A 21,391-nucleotide genomic window follows, 5' to 3' on the forward strand; every position below is an offset into this window, starting at 1 on the left:
CACGCTACTACCAAGAGGGCCAATCACAGCTCCTGCGCTCTGCATAGTTACATTTCTGGGGAGGTCAGGCTACGATGTTAGTCTTTACATAGGTGTCTACGTTATTACGCCGTAGCCTCCACGTCAACTTATCGCAGAGGCCTAAACTGCGTATGAGTCCGGAGGAAATGTGGACGCGGGATCGATATGGTGGCCCAGCCCTCGGATAGTACTGGAACTGCTCATATCCCAAAGAAAATAGCATCATTTTGGCCAATGAGATATTTTAATGAACTTAGTTAGGAAATACAAAACAGTACAGAGCAATGACGACCGCCAGGGGGCGACAAACAGCACGCAGACAATAGAAGATCTTACAAGTGGTTTTTGATTAGTGTGTCGACATTTATGGTTAAATGTATAAGAAGATTAATGATATAGAATAGTTTATTTCTGCCAGATGGATGAGTCAATGAAGCCAAACGATATATGTTCAAAGCAAGAAATAAAATGTGGTTCAATGCAAGTAGACATCAAGTTGTAGTATCTTCCCATAATTTGGTTGAGAAAGGACAAGACCAGCATAAATAAAAACCATCTTCTGGGAGTTCTTCACAGAAAGAGCAGCTTACGTCTAGCTCGTTTTTGAATCGTTCTAGAAAAACTTCAGATGGTTAAATTCTGTGAATTATTTAAGTGGGGACATGTTCAAATTTATAAACCGTCTGTGTGGTCTTAGCACGAAAAGATTTAATGCTAAAGTAATATTAAAGTAACATTCTGGTATTAAACATAAACTTCAGTTTCGATGATTATTTTAATTAACTAAAAACGAACCGTAAAAGCTCCAGTTTAAATATTCCTTTGTTGTCTTTTTTATAGTTCGGTTTTATGTTGACAGGCCGTACCGGAAGCGCTTTTTTCTTTGCGCATGCGCTCTGAACACTCGTCTCGCTGCTGAAATTCAGACGGCCCCACCACGAGTGAGTTCATCTTGGAAATAATCCATTAAATTGCGCAGTATTTCAGTTTTTGGCGGCTTGTGGACGTCGTGTGTGCTCACCGCTCCGGGATGACGGCAGAAGTTTGCTCCGCTGGACGCTTTTCTTCGTAAATCTTGACAGAAACGAAGGTGAGCCGGACCGAAGCTAATCGACTAAGCTAAGCTAGCATGCATCGTCGTTTCCCGTTTCCTGCAGGGCTCCTTCTGTCTGATATCTGAGCTTTTATGCCTCTGTTTTACAGCCTTTTAAAGGTTTACGTCAAACGTTTACACATTTAAAGTGTTAAAGTGAATCAGAAATGTCAACATTAGCTGGTTTGCAGACGGAAATCGACCCAACAAGTCAGTGTATTGTTTCTCTTTTATTCTGCTGTTTACTTTACAAAGGTTCCTTTAAAAATCGATGTTTTTTGTCTTTGTAATCGCTGATATCTGCGAAACGTGTTTCTTTTAAAAACAAATCCGAGTCCACGCGTTAATCGTTTAGTTTGGGTCTTTTCGGCTTCATTCATTTACTCACAAATCCTTTATATTAGGTTAAATGAAGTCTTCTGTCAGATGATGTCGCCTGAGAAGAATCAATCATTTGGAAATATGCAGCTCTTTTATTGACCGACTGATCCTGTAATATTTAGTTTGTGTGACCGTCTTCTCTAAAATGTTAATATTTTTTTTTTACTATATAAATCCACATGATTTCTTTTTTTGCCAGATAATGAATTGATGAACCCAGAAATGAGTTAACACAATCATTCGTGATAATTTTGAGAATTAAATTAATGAAAAGAAGTATTCAATTAGCCATCAAAATGATTTCTCAATTTTTTTTGTCCGTTGATTAATTAATTAATCAGCTAATTCCTGTAGCTTTTGTTTATTTATTATCCCTCCATTATTTTCTCTATTGGTTCATGTTAAGTTATTTAATTGACTTCTAAAACGTGGGTTTATTACAGATTACAAAATTTATCTACGATTAATAAAGTGATTATACACACAACGTATCACAGCTTAATATTACGTTTACTGTATGTTTTTCTAAATTTTAATCCTCTTTTTAATATTAGACTGAACAAATCTGCTGCTTTGCAAATTTTGTCTGAAATTATGACAGTGTCCATTTATTCTCTAGAATAAGCTTTAAATGCAAATTTAACCCACAAACTAAGAGCAGCTGATTAATGTGTGTATGTGTCATGAGTTGAGGAGATGATCCACATTTTGGAACAAGCTGTACAGAACTAGATTTTTAGATTTAGATGTGTTGATTTTTATTTCCTCAATAATTATCTTAGTTTTTTCCCTTCAGTGTCATGATCGGCTCATCTTTTTGTTTTAATCTAAATATTTAGAGATGATTTTTGTCTCTGATCAAGTTATTTCTACAACTTTGACAGTTGAGTGATTAAAATAGAGTTGTGTTTGATCAATCTGATTTTGTGGTGGTTGTCGAAGCCTTCAGTTTACCACATGAACAACTTCCTGGGGGGAAACCCTGCACGAATTAACAGAAACATCAGCTACACCAACCAGCAGGAAATCCTTTCTTCCTCGTACGATCGCTTGAATATAACATGTGCACTCAGTGGCCAGATTATTAGGTACGCCATAAGATTTGAGTGGATAGTCCGGCTCCAGGCGTCCACACAGATTCACATCCATTGACCTCTGACCTCCCGCCTCGTCTCCAGGGCGACCCGTGGCCTCCCCAGATGTGGCCACTACCTCTGCTGAGACTCCTGTTCATGAACGGCGGCGGCGCTTCGATCGAGCGGCTGTGGCTCGGCCTGGAGGGATGACACGACGTCAGCCGACATGGAGACGGGGGAGACACGCAGGAAGCTGCAGACGCCACATTTGCTAGAATCTCCCTGTTGGATCCTCTCAGGACGAGACTGAACTCTATTTTCATACAGATACTTTTTACTTGGAGCAGTTTTTTTTTTTTTGTTCGTTGTTGTGAAGCCATACCAGAGTAGATGTCAGGATGAGCTCGGAGGGTTTTCAGTACCGAGCGCTGTACGACTACAAGAAGGAGAGGGAGGAGGACATCGACCTCCACATCGGGGACATGCTGCTGGTCAGTAAGGGGGCGCTGCTCGCACTCGGCTGCACCAACGGAGCCGAAGAGCGACCGGCCGAGATCGGCTGGTTGCCCGGGTTCAACGAGACCACGCAGGTACGAGACGAGTAAAATATTCTAATTCCATAAAATCATGTTTGACTCATTTAGTCTGAGATGATTCTGACCAGTCAGAGTCTGATAAACTGCTTCACTACAGGTTTAAGATGTGGAGGAAACTGTAGAGACTAGTCAGAAATATGAAAACATGCAAAACACAATCTCTTCAGTTCCATCTTTCCATCTCTGGCTTTGATTCTGACACTGAACGGACTGAATGCATCGGCTGTTATCGGCCGAGATCTTCTTTTAATCTTTAATTCAGATTTCTGGAATGAAGTCCAGTAACATTTACAGCTCGGAGATAAATAAATCAAATTAAATGTTATCAAGGTGAAATGAAGAAAATATTTAAACATATTTTGGGGACGGGTCATTCAATTCGGGGACGTCTGTTTACCCCAGTTTCCTGGAGGATGTGTTTGCTTCCTGACTCATGTGAGAGCTCTGGTCCTTCTGGTTGTTGTTTATGTGGTGGAATAAATGTGTAGATATTAGTTTGTTCCACCTCCTGATATCTGAACCAGTTCTGTGAGATGGTGAATTGTCATCATAGCGATTGTTTTTGACATTAAATCATGTACGATAAGAAATAAATACTTTGCATCCAAAGAACGAGGACTCTGGACCTTTAGAAGAAGCTTCAGTCCTGCTCTAAATGTCTAAATCTTCTCGTGTTCCTTTGTTTTGGAAGCTGTGGTGTGTAGAAATAACTCTTATTATTTAAATGTGAACAGTCGGTATTTCTGGTTGTGACGTGTCATAGTTCAGTTGTTGTGCAGATGAGACTCATCAGATGATTTTAGTGTCTAATCACACGTGTTCCTAATATTTTGACATCAGTGGGCTGGATTAAATGACAGAACTCCTCTAGTGTTTGTTGATTAACCTGGAAACGAATCAACAGAATCATTCTTAATGAATTTGAGAATTAAATTAAATTATTTAGTTAGTAAATAGCTAATATGTACTTTCTCATTTTTTCGTCCATTGACTAATTTATTAATCAGCTAATTTCAGTTGCTCTTGATTATTTAAAATTCCTCTAATTATGTTCACTGCTCAACTTAATTATTTAATTGACTTCTCTTTTAAAGTGTGAAATGTTAAGGAAAACATGGTTTTATTACAGATTAGAATATTTAGCTGCGGCTCTTTATTTATACGTCATTAACGTAGGATAAAACACAAATTAATCTCATATTTATTTTGTCTAGATTTTTATCCTCTTCTCAACATTAGACTGAACAAATCTGCTGCTTTATATAAATATCTTATATTTTGAGCATTTTAAGGTCAAATAAACGTCTTATTTGTCTGCTTTTGTACATAATCTCTAATGCCGATGTGTTAATGATGATACTAAATCAATTGAGGTGTATATTTTGTCTTTAATTTGTGCAGAAGCGGAATATTTGATGGTGGTGAAAGCTAAATGTAGCTAAGTTTGTCGAAGACAGATTCAGTTAATAAATGTTAGAGATGAAGAATACACTTGTAAATAACATTAAATCATTAAATCACGTCACATTTATTCATCTTTATCTCATTTCTCTCTGGTCAACAGGAAAAAGGCGACTTCCCGGGAACGTATGTGGAGTTTATCGGCAGGAAGAGGATGTCCCCGCCCACCCCCAAGCCCCGCCCACCCAGACCGCCATCTGCAGCGTCGGCGAGGACCGACTCGGAGTCAGAGGGTGAGTAGAGCTGGATTCACTGGATGTGGGCTCCTCCATGCTGGGGTCCAGTCCTGAATGTCTAGTAGAGCTCCCCCTGGTGGCTGGAGGCTGCTTTAGGGGGTCCTAAGCTCCACCCTCTCTATGCCAGTGGGCGGGACTTGGGTCAAACTAAAATATACGTCAAATAATTTATTTCATGGATGTTTTTTTTAGGTTATTAATATAAATGATGAAGTGTCAAATTTGTTTTCGATGCATTTCGTTTTAAACAGGATGTGACATAATGTGTCATGTGTAGGCGGGGCATAGTGAGCCTAGAGGGCATGTGGGCGGGGCATAGTGAGTCTGGAGATGTGTGGGCGGGGCATAGTGAGTCTGGAGGGCATGTGGGTGGGGCATAGTGAGTCTGGAGATGTGTGGGCGGGGCATAGTGAGTCTGGAGGGCATGTGGGTGGGGCATAGTGAGTCTGGAGGGCATGTGGGTGGGGCATAGTGAGTCTGGAGGGCATGTGGGCGGGGCATAGTGAGTCTGGAGATGTGTGGGTGGGGCATAGTGAGTCAGCAGGACGAGTAGGCAGGGCATAGTGAGTCAGCAGGACGAGTAGGCGGGGCATAGTGAGTCTGCAGGACGTGTAGGCGGGGCATAGTGAGTCTGGAGATGTGTAGGCGGGGCATAGTGAGTCTGGAGATGTGTGGGTGGGGCATAGTGAGTCTGGAGATGTGTGGGCGGAGCATAGTGAGTCTGAGGGCATGTGGGTGGGGCATAGTGACTCTGCAGGACGTGTAGGCGGGGCAAAGTGAGTCTGGAGATGTCTGGGCGGGGCATAGTGAGTCTGGAGATGTGTGGGCGGGGCATAGTGAGTCGGCAGGATGAGTAGGCGGGGCATAGTGAGTCTGGAGGACGTGTGGGCAGGGCATAGTGAGTTTGCAGGACGTGTAGGCGGGGCAAAGTGAGTCTGGAGGACATGTGGGCGGGGCAAAGTGAGTCTGGAGGACGTGTGGGCGGGGCATAGTGAGTCTGCAGGACGTGTGGGCGGGGCATAGTGAGTCTGGAGGACGTGTGGGCAGGGCATCGATGTTGTGGCTCCGCCCTCAGACCATACTGATCAGAAATGGTGAGATCCGTTAAATATTTGTTACTCTGGACTTTTGCGGTAAATTCAGCCTCGGACAGAACATGAAACATTTCTGATCTTTCGTCTGGGTTTGTTTTACATCCTGTGAATCGTCTCGTTGTGACTCACACTCAGTTTCCTTCAGCTGCTTCCTCGCAGTGTCACATAATACATACATTCAGTGGTTCTTCTGTCTCTGCGAGGACCCACGTCCTCTAACCCGAGACCTGATTGTAACTGAGTCTTAAATCTCTGTCCTACATACGAAGACCGACCCGAACGTCTTCAGCGTCCTCAGCCATCGAGTCCCAGCTGGTCCTCACAGAGATAGAAGACACGCATGTAGGTCTGTGGTCGCTGCCTCACCAGAGAACACAGGAAGGAAGCGTCTGATTTATTGAACACGATGTGTGTGTGTTTTCTGTCACACGGCTCCGTTCTTGTTGCATTTCAGAGTAAAAGCAACTTGTGCCTGTAAATACGACAACACCCACAGAAGGAAAAAAGAGACTCATGCAGAGGCTTTTACAGGTTTACTTCCTCCAGTGTTTTCAGTTCAGATCTTGTGTTGATGATGTCAGAGTCTGAGTCTCCAGCTCATCCCAAACATTCTCTCTGGACTCTGGTCTGGACTCTGGTCTGGACTCTGGTCTGGACTCAGGTCTGGACTCTGGTCTGGTCATTCAGTATATTCAGGTAGTCAGCTGACCTCATTCTCTCTGTCCTCTGCTGATGTTGACGTCTTTGACCCGTTTAGACCAGGGATCAAATCAGTGAATCAACCATTAACGTGTTCATCTTTTATTTATCTTTTACACAAACGTTTAAGGTGGAGCCCCCCGGTCGAGTCGTCTTAGTCAGGTGTGAAAACCACCTGAAACAGCTGAAACCTTTTTCTGAATGTATAGAGTTAAAATGAGGACTCGCGCTGTGATCGTCGATGGCGCCGCTCGCTTTCAGCTGCAGAAACCGTCACCTCTGCGTGTGTGTTTTTATTTATTTTATTTTTTTGTTTGTTTTCAGGGTTCGTGCTGCCGGACCTACCCGAACAGTTCGGACCCCCAGACACGGCCCCGCCCCTCCTCATCAGACTGATGGAGGCCGTGGAGACCAAAGGTACCATCCTCTCTCAGTTTAAACGCCAACTATAGACTTGGATGAAACGTCTCTAAAAAAACAACAACACTTGTGTTTGTTTCAGTTTTAGTTTTATCTTCTGGTTTTCTCTTTCTATTTAAAAACCGTTTCACCTTGGTCCTGGTTTGGTTTCATTGTTTTCAGCTCAACTTTACAAACTGTGTGAACACGTTGGAGCTAAAACCAGACTAGAACCATCAGATCCAGGAGGAACAAGTTAGAAAACCACAAACATGTTGAACCAAACATTTCTAGAACTTAGAATGTAAATCTAACCTGGACATTTCTAAAGCTCATCAACACATTTAGTTATTAGAACTATTTCCATTAAAACTGTTTAGGACCATGTCCACAACACAGCTGGTTAAAACACGTGTCCAGTCAGTAACAATGTCTGAATGTCCCACACATGTCCAGTGCAGGATGAGTCCGTCAGAGTAACCTGAATGTCTGTGCAGGTGTGGACAGTCCTAACGTGTACCGTGGTGTGAGTGGGGGGGGTGTGGACACGCGGCAGCTGGCTGATACCGGTGAGGACTCGCCCCCGTCTCTTTCATTAAACCAGACTCCAGCCTCGTGGGGTCTAACCTGGGGTGGGGTGCGTTTGTTTTTCAGACCTGGAGCAGCTGGAGGTGTCGTCCCTCTGTGACGGGGTGCTCCGGTTCCTGCAGGATCTCCCCGGCCCGGTCCTGCCCCCCTCGCTGCAGTCCGACATGATCCACGCCGTGCAAGGTGAGCTGCACAAAACCTGGACCGCCACCGTACCACGACTAGCCCCCCCCACCCCCCCACTCACCCTGTCTCCGTCTGCAGAGGTCCGAGACCTGGAGGACTGCGCCCAGGTACTTCGGGGCGTGGCCAGCTCGCCCTCATGCCCCGCCCAGTACGGCCTGACCCTGCTCAGCGTGGTCCGACACCTGGCCCGGCTCAGCCTGCACAGCTCCAGGAACCAGCTGAGCCCCCACAGCCTGGCCGAGACCTTCAGCCCCCTGCTGTTCAGGCAGACCCCGGGGTCAGTGTCATGTCCTGGATAAATACTGTTTAATAGCTGGGACAGTAACAGTGTCAACATTTTATTTAACAAAACTGCTTCCACAAAATGAGATTATTATTATTATTATATTTAGAATTAGAAAACCTTTATTTGTCCCACAATGGGGGAAATTACAGTTTGCAACAGAAACATAAGAGCAGAAAAAATAACAGGAATAAAGAGTGGATGGTCTAAAAGATAAATAATAAGATAAAAATAGAGCAGACAATATATAAGTACTGCTGTATGTATAAATATATATATATATATATATACACACAAAGAGTGTTGAATTACACAGTAGTGAATGATAAGTGTTGAACCTTGATTATTATAATAATAATAATAATAACAATAATAATAATAACATAGCAGCAGGAAGCTGGAGCCCTTTAAGACCTTTCGCTGTAAATTAAATGTTGTCATTACTTTTAGATTTTTAGTTGGACTGGGCTTCTTCTGAATGTGTGTCCTGTGTACGTGATGTGTGACGTTGTCCCCTCTGTGTCCAGGTCTGAGTCGTCTCTGGATCCTCTGGTCCAGGTCCTGGACGTTCTGATAACCAGCGAGCTCAACATGAACCAGGCTGCACCAGGTAAACCAGCGCCTCAGCTCCCTGTCTGACGGGTCGGGTTAGTTTTTCTTTCCACTTCCTGCTTCACTTTCAACAATGGAGAGCGAAACTTTCAGCGCACACGACTCTGCAAACGCTTCTAAACTGAAACACGTCCAGTGAGTTTCTGAAGGAGCAGATGAAACCTCGTATCAAAGAAACTCAACAAGTCCCATTCCCTCGTTTTTGTTTATTTTCAGCAGCCACAGAAAATAACTACATTTACTAATAAAACATATTGAAACCAGAGAAAAATAAATAAATAAAGTAGCACCACAGGTGTAAAATAGTGTCTTCATGTTATAACAACAATAATAATAATGATGATGATGATGATTACAGTAAAATAGAAGGAACTTTATTGTCACCATACAGTGAACAAAGAGACTTTCAGTGCAAAAACAAGTCACAAGTCTTTATAAAATAGTACAAAGAAGGTTTTATTTACAAAGATTTACAGCTAAAGTTAAAATACAATACTAAAAAAAACACCAAATAAAATCTGTGATAAAAGTGTAAACGTGTATTACAGGAGCTTTTAGAACAGACATGATGCAGCATCAGTGTAGTTTCATCATATGTTACGTGGGTTGTTGCATAATAATAATAATAATGATAATGATAATAATTCATTTGGCCTCTGGTGGTGAGGAAAGAACACAAACATATCTTTTCTCCCTCTTTCCAAAAAGAAGTAGATATATAAATAGATAAATAAATAAAGCCCCAGCTACACAATCAACTATTTATACACAGTCAGTTTCCAGTTAATACATTCATCACATCCAGTCAGTTCATAGAGTTTCTCTTCTCCCCTGGATAAATAAATATAGAGGTAGAGCGTCGTACATTTCGCCTCAATAAATGTAACTTCTCATCTTAATTCAAAAAGCTTTGGACGAATAAAGATGTATATGCACATACATCTATCTTTACAAACTAGAGCCGTCACCATATGAGGTCAGTTCACGATTATCATGGACAAAAAATATCACAATAATGATATTATCACAACAAAAATATCAATAATAACATCAAAATGCATCTTTGACTTTATTTATGTCGTTTTCTCTCCTTTGGGAGAAGAATTAAACTCAAAATAACACGAAGATGCAAAACACACACAGTGTTCAGGTGGCACTGGTCCATTTACCCCTGGGGGGAGTTAATTTTGAAAAAATCAATGACACTGGTTAATTTGGCTTTGAGCATTTAGCATCTATTTGGCTTCTTTAAATAATAAACCTCTTTGAAGGAAAACAGGCGTGGATCATTTTCAGGCCTTGGACCAATATCATCAAATACAAAGACCTTTAGTGCAATGAACAAAGTGTCATGGGACTAAACTTGCCCTCATTAATCATTAGTCATACAGCCTCAGTCATACATCACACTCTGGTAGAATCCTTTCCAAAACTTTCCCAGTCACAGGATATGAGCTGTCAGGAGCTCAACAGCGCCCCCCCCCATCACCAGTGTATCCCAGTGTTGTTCTCTGGTCAGGAGTGGTACTGCACCGTGAAGTAGTTGTCAGAGCCGGGCCTCGGTCCGGTCTCACTTCCTCTCGTCAGACGTCAGGTCACGTTGGATCTGTGTCTCTGTCACAAGTCACAGCTCTGGTTACCGTGGTGACGGTCACAGGTTCATCAGAAAAATGAGACGATGGAGAGAAAAGAAGAGGAACAAGAAGAAGAGGAAGAAGAGGAAGAAGAAGTCACTGGTTGAGAGGATCAGCTGAGAGTCAAGAGACTCTGATCTAGAAAAGAGATGAAAGAGAAAAATCAGCACAACATCTTTCTTTCTTTTGTCTATTCTTCATTTTCCCTCCTCCCTTCTTTCCTGTCTTTTGTTCTTTCCCTCCCCTTCTTCTTCCTCCTTCCTTCCTCCTCCTTCTTCCTCTTCCTGCTTCCTTCCTCCTCCTCCTTCTTCCTCTTCCTGCTTCCTTCCTCCTCCTCCTTCTTCCTTCCTTCCTCCTCCACCTCCTCCTTCCTTCCCTCCTTCCTCCTCTTCCCTCCTCCCCTCCTTCCTGTCTTTTGTTCTTTCCCTCTTCTTCTTCCTTCCTTCCTCTTCCTCCTCCTTCCTCCTCCTCCTCTTCTCCTCCTCCTCCTCTTCCTCCTTCTTCCTCCTTCTTCCTCCTCCTCCTTCTCTTCCTTTCCCCTCCTCCCTCCCCTTCTCCTCCTCCTCCCTCCCTTTATCCTCCTCCTTCCTTCCTCCTCCTCCTCCTTTTCCTCCTGTCATTCACTGATTCATCGTCTCATTCTGAGCAGCAGCTGAAACAATGACATCATCCATCCAGAGAGTGAGGGATGCAGCAGAGGAGGAATAGAGGGATGGGAGGGAGGGAGGGAGGGGGGTGTTGCCTCGGTGATATCACTGCCATCGCGGGATTGGCTGGGGGCAACGGTGATGTCACACATCTCCAAGCTGCTCTCCTGAGCTTTGAACCGAGGCTGAGAGACGGAGGGAGAGAAAGTTGTGTCGTCGTTTTAAAACCAGTGGCTGAGAGACGATGAAGGAGGAAAGTCAGAGGAGGAGTCAGAGGAGGAGGTGCTGAGGAGGAGTCAGAGGAGGAGGTGCTGAGGAGGAGTCAGAGGAGGAAAGTGGGACAGGATTACACGGCGCATCCTGCAGGTTTCAGTCAGGAAGCGTCGTCTGTGTCTTGGATATTTGGAGGATGATGATGGAACCTGTTCCCTCCACCGTGACGTCGGCTCCTTTTTTTATGGTTGGAGGCAGAAAAGAAGCAGCTCTGAGCTTTGATTTGTTTCGGTCTGATCTCTGAGCCGCGCTGGAGGCGGGTGGAGGTTTAGAGGCCGACATGGAGCGAGAGGAGGGAGGCCGGGCCGAGGCCGAGCCGCCGAGGGGACGGGACAAGATCCTCTGCTACATTAACATGCAGAGTCCAGGTAGGGGCTCAGACCTGGACCTGGACCTGGACCTGATGAGATGGCCCTGAATTATTATGTGGATTTAATCTCAAAAAGCAGAAACTATTGGCAACAGATGATCTGAACTTTTATTTAGAAACATTTAAAAATGTTCCTTATTCTTCTTGTAAATGGTAAAATTCTCTGATCATGTCGAGTTTTAGACATGCTAAGCGACGTAGCGCCGCCTCGTTCTCGCCTTACGTCGGCCATCTTGTTTGAATAACCTTTATCGAACTGTCATAAACAAAAGTGATCTGAAAAGTCGGAGCTTCAAATATAAACATGTGATCCAGGAACCATATGTGGTAACGTGGTTCCTGGTTCCTCTCAGTGAGGTTTATTGTCATGTGGTTTTCATTGAGCCAATCAGAGAAGATCCAGGAAACATCCTCAGGTCTAATCAGGGTCTAATGTGGTCTACAAGGTCCCCCCTCTGAACTGGTTTATTAGGAACCATGAAGAAGAACAAGTGTCCTAATGTTTCTAATGTGATGATGTTCTAATGTGACAAATACATGTTTACATTAGTTTAAGGACCAGGAACCAGATCTGAGACCAGGAACCAGATATGAGACCAGGAACCAGATATGAGACCAGGAACCAGATATGAGACCAGAACCAGATATGAGACATTCATTCGTGCCCTGTAAAGTGTTAAAGGCTAACCCACTAGCATGCTAGCTGAACTGGTACTCTAATGAAATGCTGCAGCTCTGGACGGAGCCTTGTTGTTCCTCCTAGCCTCCTAGCCTCCTAGCCTCCTAGCCTATAGTAGCTCCTCTCATTTTTTGGTCATAGGTTGTAGTGTTTCTCAGTAATATCGTGTTTTCTTGGGATTGGGTATTAACCCGACACTCAAGTACGTTTACATGCATGCAAAAAAAACAAAAAAATTAATCAGACTTTAACTAGATAACATATGTGCTAATGCTCCACAACCGCTGTGCTAGCATGTGACCAATAAGGCGGATCAAAAACATCCAAGAAAGTCGTCACAGAAGAAGAAGAAGAAGGTAAACAGAGCCGGTAGAAGAACCGTCTGAGGGATAGCGCCATCTATTGGCACCAGAAGTAGAAAACACATTATGTAGCTGCACTATCTGGTTGTTATTTAAATGTCGGTCTCTTTTTTATTATGTGGGGGTCGTATTAACCCACTGAAAAAGACACATATCGCCCCCTAGTGTGGAGGAGGAGGACATGTTCCCATCAGTTATTCCATTTTCTCTGTTGTATATAAACTGGGACATGAACCACATTCAGACATTTAGAACATCGCTCCATTAAACTGTGGATGGAAACACACTCGCTGCCGACTGCTTTGGGCCGACTGGAGCCTTTCTGACGTTCATCTGTTGACATTTGCTCTGAAAATGTTCTCTTCAGCCCAAAATAACGTTTATTATCTTTTTAAATCTTCTCCGTTTGTGTCTTCCAGCTTTGCCTCCTAAACCCGTGAAGCCTTCGACTCCAGTTCCTTCCAGTAGTTTTAACAACAGCATGGCTCTGCAGGACGCCGAGTGGTACTGGGGAGACATTTCCAGGTAACACACACACATATTAGTTTTTTATTTCATTCAGTGATTAAAACAAAACAGTTTAATATAAACACAAACGTTTCCCAAATCTGAATGGAAGGAGAAGAAAGAAGCAGAATCCGTCCTTTTACCCCAAGAATCAGTTTACGGAGAACTTACCTTCTGAGGAGACCTGAGGGATTTCCACACCAACATAAAGATCTGAAATGAATTCAGACTCTCTTCGTAGCCTCTCGTTAGACTCCAGCTTGTAATGGCTCCGAGGGTTGGGTGAATCAGTAAATGCTAACGAGCAGAGCGTCAGGTATTTTTTTTTTGTGCTACTTGTTTGCAGGGAGGAGGTGAACGAGAAGCTGAGAGACACGGCCGACGGTACGTTTCTGGTCCGAGACGCCTCCACCAAGATGCACGGAGATTACACCCTGACTCTGAGGTAAAACACTCGTCGTTAGCTCCTAAAGCAACAGCAACAAACCATGAGGACAGGTTCATACCACCAACACTTCTTCAGAAGCAAAGAAGAGATGCATAAACTCACCCATGGCCTCATGGTGGCGCCGTTTATTTATATACAGACGATCCAGGTAACAGGCTGATCTGATAGCAACACTCTGACCTCAATTAGGTTCAAGTTAACAAAGAAAATCCTTCTGACACAGTTCTCACAACTACTGTTAATTCATGTACAAACATAATGAGGGGAAACCGGTTAGAAGCAAAATAGATGAGACTAATTTACCTCCGTCTGATTCTTCCTCCTCATTCTTAGCCACAGGGCTTGTAGCATCTTGCTAATTTATAGGCTAACACTAGCTCAGATCAGATAGGCTAACGCTAGCTTAGATCAGATAGGCTAACGCTAGCTCATTTCTTATCTAATTCTGTCCAGGGAAACACTTCATGAAATACTGATATAACATCTTATCACATCAAATAACAGTCGATTTTTACCTCGTTAACATTTCCTCATGGTTTTATCATCAGATATTAGTTTTAACTCGTCTTAGTCACAGGATAAAATGATCTTTGTTAACCGTGTCTGAATGCAGGGTGAGTTATCATTTGCTCATTTTTTCAAAAGGAAGAAATTTCCTCAGTGTTTATTCTCTGTTGCCTGACGCCTGCAGGAAAGGAGGCAACAACAAACTGATAAAGATCTTCCATCGGGAGGGGAAGTACGGCTTCTCCGACCCGCTGACGTTCAGCTCGGTGGTGGAGCTCATCAACCACTACCGGCACGAGTCTCTGGCCCAGTACAACCCCAAGCTGGACGTCAAGCTGCTCTACCCGGTCTCCAAACACCAGCAGGACCAGGTGGTGAAGGAGGACAGCATCGAAGCCGTGGGCAAGAAGCTGCACGAGTATCACCTGCAGTACCAGGAGAAGAACCGCGAGTACGACCGCCTGTACGAGGAGTACACCAGAACCTCGCAGGTAGGGTCACAATCAGGGCTGGAATCTAGGTCTGGGTCATGCACCCTCTTCATCCCCGTCCTCATCCTCCTCTTCCTCCCCCCAGGAGATCCAGATGAAGAGGACGGCCATCGAGGCGTTCAACGAGACCATCAAGATCTTCGAGGAGCAGTGTCAGACGCAGGAGCGCTTCAGCAAGGAGTACATCGAGAAGTTTCGCCGGGAGGGCAACGACAAGGAGATCCAGAGGTAAGGCTGTTACTATGGCAACAGGGACGGAGACACACACACACACACACACACACACACACATATGAAGGAGGCCAGGTTGCCATGGCACCAGAGGCTGCAGGAAGAAACCACCTGCTGGTAAATTTAGTCTGAAGGTGGTTTATTGATGGTTTTCTTCTGGATTCCCTGACACATTGTTCTGCAAAATATCTGCCTCATTTAGACGAAAACTAAACGCTGATGTTTATCTCAAAGCTCGACCGTCGATCTTTTTAAAATGATTATCTGAGATGCAGTCGATCGACCTTTCGACAGAAAATCCATCATTTCTAATTTCTTTGCACAAATAAATTCCTGTTTTCCTGTGGAATAGAATAAATATTTACTATAAAATTCAAAATGTGCATATGATTAATGTTGTAGTTATTTTAGATGTTGCACTGTTTATAATTTTTATGTTGTATGCAGTTCTACAGTTACTGGTATTTGGAATGTAAGTCATCTACCAAAAGAGAGAAAATAACATAAAAACATTATTATTTACATTTTTTGTTGATGATGTCAAAGTGGAGCCTCCTGATATGAAATCACAGGAGTCGTGTTAATGTGCAGCTCATCTTCAGACACAGGAATTCCCAGATAAAGATGTCTTTAACTCCTAAATTCAGAGCTCTCACACACGTAACCACATGCTTTTTATTTTCCTTTCTCTTTCTGGAGGATCATGGAGAACTACGACAAGCTCAAGTCTCGGATCAGTGAGATCGTGGACAGCAAGAACCACCTGGAGGTGGACCTGAAGAAACAGGCCGCCGACTACAGAGAGATCGACAAGAAGATGAACAGCATCAAACCAGACCTGATCCAGCTCCGCAAGACCAGGGACCAGTACCTCATGTATGTGACGCGCACACAGATCAGGACAAAAGCTGCTGCTCTCGACACATTGGTCTAAAGTCTCCGTTTGTTTCAGGTGGCTGACGCAGAAAGGAGTCCGACAGAGGAAACTCAACGAGTGGCTCGGCCTCAAGAACGAAACCACCGAGGAGTAAGTCAGCTGCTTCCTCATCTAGAAATACAGCAAACTGAGAAGTGGTTTCCAATAAAAATAGACAGAACTTTACAACGTAAATCTTTAAAATGAGGTTGAGTCAGAAACCTCCACTTCAGTAGCCCTTGATTCCTAAGGGGATTTATCATGCACCATTCAGAGCCTGATTTATGGAACATTTCACTCCTAGAAACATGGCAAACATTGATTTGTTTGTTGGACAGTTTACAGTATTGTGTGATATATGGAGTGACTCTCCTCTGTAAATATGTTTTGTATGTTGTTAGGAAGTAGGACGTTCCTTATTTTGAACATAATATGTGCAGTTTTGATTTCCTGGTGTCCCACGTTATTTTTGCAGGGTGCATATTAAATCTAATACGTTAACACAATGAAACAAGAATTTTGAACCTCACTTTATGCATTAGTGAAATTTCTGCTCTGGAAACGTTTGCAAATTAGTGCATATTTAAGTAGATGATACCTCATTGCATGTTTAAATATGAATTCACAGAAATGTATTTAAGGAAGTAATGAACTGGAGAAGTGTGATGGTGATATCTGTTAGTTTACATTTTGACCTGTAGTGTCGGATGAATCCTTCGTAGCCGTTCTAGTACCTGAGGTAGATTAAACTCCAGTTCAGGACCTGCGTTGATGTGTTCTCCGTCCGTTGGTGTCCCTCAGTGAGTACAGCATGGTGGAGGACGAGGAGGACCTTCCTCATCACGACGAGCGTCTGTGGCGTCTGGGAAACATCAAACGGAACCAGGCCGAGTCTCTGCTGAGAGGGAAGAGGGACGGGACCTTCCTGGTCCGGGACAGCAGCAAACCGGGCTGCTACGCCTGCTCCGTGGTGTAAGCATCACCTCCTTTAACACCATCACACATCCTCTAACTTCTAACATCATCTAACATCTTGAAACATTTTTAAACATCTTCTAACCTTTTAAACAAGATTTAAGCTTTTATGACATGAGAGTTTCAGGTTTTAGTTTAGTTAAGGTTTTTTCCAACACACTAATCATACAGGAATGTGTGAAAAATAAAGGAAACATAAACTGAAAGTGACATATTCTACGTATCTGAAAAGGAGAGGGAGGAAAGTTTATTCAGTGGCAGTGGAGAGTTGATTAAATTAAAACATTTTCAACAAACTAAAATGATGTTACATCCCTGGTCTGAAGGTTACTGACACACGCTACCAGCAGAGCATTGATAGAAATCCACCTCTACTGGTTCTATGTGTTATATGTGCTGGAACAGACCCTGCTCACCATTAGCATCCTCATTAGCATCTGCTCTGGAGGCTGTTATTTACAGTGAAAGTCTTCTCCAGCTCCGTGGAGTAGCGTACTGCAAGTGTCATTAGCACATGAAGAAATCAGGGTTTCCACAGTGTCACAGTGTGTGGTAATCCCAGTTTAAGGCCTTAGAAAGTTTAAGGTATGAACATATTTAAATTACGTTCGTTTATTACCACTTCATTGGCTTTTTGTTCAATGCGTTGGTGGCAAAGTCGGAGCCAGAGTTCAGCCCGGTTTTGGAAATTTAACCCATGATGCTCTTAAAAAGTCTTAAATCTGTCAAACCTGCAGAAACAGTAAATCAGTAAATAAGCTCACATAGAGGTCACTACTTCCTCCCGCTGTACAAAAGTGAAGACTAGACGTGTCAGAGATGGAGGCGGCCATCTTGTGCCGGTGAAGTGTTGTGGATGCTCGCTGTATATTTGTAGTTTTTGTCTTTGTCTCCCCGTCCTCACCCGTCTTCTGTCTCGTCTTTGTCTTTCAGCGTGGACGGAGAGGTGAAGCACTGTGTCATCAACAAGACCAGCACCGGCTACGGTTTCGCCGAGCCCTACAACCTGTACGGCTCCCTGAAGGAGCTGGTGCTGCACTACCAGCACACCTCGCTGGTCCAACACAACGACTCGCTCAACGTCACGCTGGCCTTCCCCGTCTACAGCCAGCAGAGACGGTGACCCCCCGGAGTCACCCACCCCCAGAGTCACCCCGCGGACCAGGACCCGAAATAACACCACATGAAGCTTTAACTTCCTTCCTGGGAGGTCAGAGAGTTAACTTCCTCGTCTCAGGTCGAGATCACATGGGAAACTTTGAGCTCTGGAAGGTTTGACCGAAGCTCTGAGGACACATGGTCTGGGCATTATTCTGATATTTCAAGTTTGTTTTCAAAACCAGAAAAAAAACTTTTTATTTACTAAAAAAGTAAAATAGAAACATTTTATCGTGTAGTCTAAAAAAAAGTTCATGTCAGACTTAACGTTGTTTCTCCTGAGGGGATTTATCGCCCTTGAGTGAACCAGGGAGAGGTCTCCATGGTGACCACTGGTCCAGGGAGCGATCTCCATGGCGACCACTGGTCCAGGGAGCGGTCTCCATGGCGACCACTGGTCCAGGGAGCGGTCTCCATGGTGACCACTGGTCCAGGAAGTGGTCTCCAATGTGAACAAAAACTACTTCTTTAAAAACATGTTTTTCTACAAAAACGTTTTCATGTACCAAACAACTTCTTCTTTTTCTACTACAACATCTTGTGCAAAAACTTCTTTTATATTAATCTAATAACCACAAGTTTCTTCTTTATTTTTCTTTCCTGGTTTGTGTTTTCATCCATTAAAGGGCCAAAGGTAAATTTATTTTTGTTTTTTTTAAATTTAAAATCGAAACAACTCTTATTTATTTAGTTTTTATTTTAGAGTAAAACCAAACTTGAAATATCTTAAAGTGCAAGGACATCTTTAAAGGAAGAAACATTTCCGTTTGTCGGTCTCAGTGAGGAAAGGAGGAGAAACATTTCCTGAGGATTGAAAGCAAATATCCGGTGGATTAAGTAGTGAACCATGGATTTCTTTTTGACTTGGAACGCTTTTCATTTCCGTACATTTCACGCGGCAACAAGATGGCCGACGTGTCTCCACTTCCTCCTTCGTCCCATGTGATCACGACCTCGCTGTGTTTCCTCTGTGGAGAAACTAGGTACCGAACTAAAGACGCCTCCTTAACAAGACACGGCTCACCAAGACTGAAACTAGAAGCATGATGATGATGATGTCAGATGGATAATAGTGGACGGATAAGAACAAGAGTCTGGTTATAAACACTGTGACTCTGAACGAGGTTTAGACTGAGGACTAACCGACCTCATCCAAAGACTGGACGCCCTCCTCCAAGTCCTCCTCCATCCTCCTGGTCTTCAGGTTTAATTCAGGTCGCCTGTTTGTGTTTTAAAGAGAACGGACGACTTCCTTCGTTTCTTTCTTTTCGTCTCTCGGCACAAAGATCCACTCAGTGCTGGATCAAAACAAAACTGTGAGACTTTGAAATAAAAATGGGAAAAAAAGGAAAATCAGGAATGACGGGAACTGGATCTTCTCGATCTTTGTGCATTTTAAGCTCAGTTTCTTGAACTCATGGACAAACATTGTTGTTTATCCACTTTTTCTTGTTATTGTGACTCGTTTTCAGAGCTGGTAACTTCCTCCCCTGCTGCTTCGATGCTTTCACAATCAGCAAAAACATTTAGACATGTCTTCTTTTGTTTTGTTTTTCTTTTACAGATATTCTGTGTTACCACTGGTCGATTCTGTTACAGAGGAACAACTCTCTGGAAGTTTTAAACCAAAGTGGTTGGATATAAACATGAAAATGATTCATATCAGTCGGTAAAAACTGCTGAACGGTTTAACTTCTCAGATCAAATGCCTTCACATGTTCAAATTATCTTCAGAATTAAGAATTAATCTGAAGTCAGTTTTCTTCTATTAAGGTGATTCTCAGTCTCAATACCACTGCATTCAGTTTTAGGACAATTGTGTTGAAGAACCAGAATTGGTTTATTCAACCAACAGCCCAAAATCCACAGACTCTAGGCCAGTCCTTTGGTTTAATAATAAAAACGAAGTGCAGGATGACTCATGTGTTGGGTCTCATGGTGTAAGGCTCATCATATAAAATAGCCCTGAAAAAAACAAGGATTAACTGTCTAATTAGTTGTGAATATGTTTCCTGTTTGGTTGTTTCACTAATTATAGTTTCAGTTGTTTTATTACATTTGCATTAAACCACAAAAGCTGCTGAAGAAGCTGCAACTAGAGAACTGTCTGGACATTTGCCTTTATGTTTGTCACTGGGTTTGCTCAACTGATGGTAAATAACACAGAAAAGAGATTAATTATCCTCTAAAGTGAAGTAAAGATGCATCACCCCCACAAATTTATCCCAAGGTCACATGACTGAAGGAAATATTATTCTTTTGAAGCACTCCTAAAGTTTGGTAATCTTTCACAAAATAAAAATAAACATATTTAATAGTACAAAAAATGAAGTAAAGTATGATCCTCCTACAAAGTAAAAGAGGAGTGAGCCCAATATTGAGCCTTGAGGAGCTCCACTACTACAAACACTGTTTATGCTTCATGTTTGTCACCAGTTATCGTTAATGCCTGAAGATTAAAACACAGATACACTCAAAGTTTCAAAGATTAAAAGTGACTGACAGAGGGGAACAGAAAGGAAATTGTCGTACAAGTTTTCAAAGGAATTTTGGGCTTGTTTTAGGGATTATGTTCTTTCAATTCACAGAATCTTTGTTTAGGTTTAATTGTGCAGCGTTTGTGGTCCATAGACATTATTTTTTTATATCCCTGATCATTTCCACATGTTCTTGGTTTTCAACCATTATGAACTAAAGCTTAAGTTCATGTAAAAGCATCACATAGTGTTAATTTTTCTTCCCAGCTGTTTATAGATGATGAAATTTCTCTGTGTGGTGCCATAAAAACCTTTTGAAAATTTCACATCCCAACATTTATTCATTTCTGAGCCACGTGAACGTGTGACCACTCGGGACCCAAACCTCTTCATAAAGCCTGTATTTTCTGTATCAGAAATCATTCCTCTTCTGTTTTTATTTTATTTTATTGTATTTACTTCTCTCTTTGCTTCTTGCTCATGCTCTTCATGTCAGAATCAGGGATAATAAAACTCCTGAATCTCTTCAAAAAGTCTGGATTTTTGTGTCTGTCTGTATGATCTCCTAGGCCAAAGAAACTATACTGAAAGCTAGAACTACAGCGATCTAACGTTGATCTGACCCAGCACTGGTGGCCATGTGTGGTGCAAAATTACCTTAAGATACAGGTGGAAACAGCCAGGATGTTCATGTTCAGGTATTAGAATAAACAGTTATATTTTGTCACACATTGGGCAACTTCATTATAATAAAAATAATGAAATAGTCCCAGTATCCACATATAAGGACATAGTTTTGTTTTCTAAAACTACTTCCTGTTCAAAGTTGATGCTTGGTTTTTATATGTATCTCAAATACCATGGAGAAATTAAAAACATAGTTCAGGTCTCAGGAGGATAAAGGAAGGTGAGACAATACGTTTGAAAATACGGTGTTTGTCCATTACAGGGACTCGTGCCAAGAGAACCCATGTAGGACCACTGATTAGGT

At 42.7% G+C, this 21,391-nt stretch overlaps 1 protein-coding gene across 1 annotated transcript; it reads left to right on the top strand.

Moving 5' to 3' along the window:
- Positions 1–903: 903 nt before the first annotated feature.
- LOC125012779 (phosphatidylinositol 3-kinase regulatory subunit alpha-like) lies at positions 904–20,933 on the top strand. The gene is made up of 16 exons (XM_047592917.1): positions 904–1,111; positions 2,674–3,161; positions 4,732–4,861; positions 6,982–7,074; positions 7,554–7,625; positions 7,711–7,827; positions 7,909–8,107; positions 8,641–8,723; positions 13,110–13,215; positions 13,544–13,642; positions 14,337–14,643; positions 14,729–14,871; positions 15,574–15,750; positions 15,827–15,901; positions 16,592–16,762; positions 17,699–20,933. The coding sequence occupies exons 2-16, from the start codon at positions 2,970–2,972 to the stop codon at positions 17,886–17,888; spliced, it is 2,154 nt and encodes a 717-aa protein (XP_047448873.1). The 5' UTR covers positions 904–1,111; positions 2,674–2,969; the 3' UTR covers positions 17,889–20,933.
- The last annotated feature ends 458 nt before the right edge of the window (positions 20,934–21,391 follow it).

This window comes from Mugil cephalus, chromosome 8 (genome assembly GCF_022458985.1).
Source record: "Mugil cephalus isolate CIBA_MC_2020 chromosome 8, CIBA_Mcephalus_1.1, whole genome shotgun sequence".
In the NCBI taxonomy this organism is placed as follows: domain Eukaryota; kingdom Metazoa; phylum Chordata; class Actinopteri; order Mugiliformes; family Mugilidae; genus Mugil; species Mugil cephalus.

Coding starts and splice junctions, on each gene's coding strand:
- LOC125012779 (XM_047592917.1), top strand. CDS start 2,970: ATGAGCTCGGAGGGTTTTCAGTACCGAGCGCTGTACGACTACAAGAAG. Junction 4,862..6,981: donor GACCGACTCGGAGTCAGAGG/GTGAGTAGAGCT, acceptor GTTTGTTTTCAG/GGTTCGTGCTGCCGGACCTA. Junction 13,643..14,336: donor GATTACACCCTGACTCTGAG/GTAAAACACTCG, acceptor TGACGCCTGCAG/GAAAGGAGGCAACAACAAAC.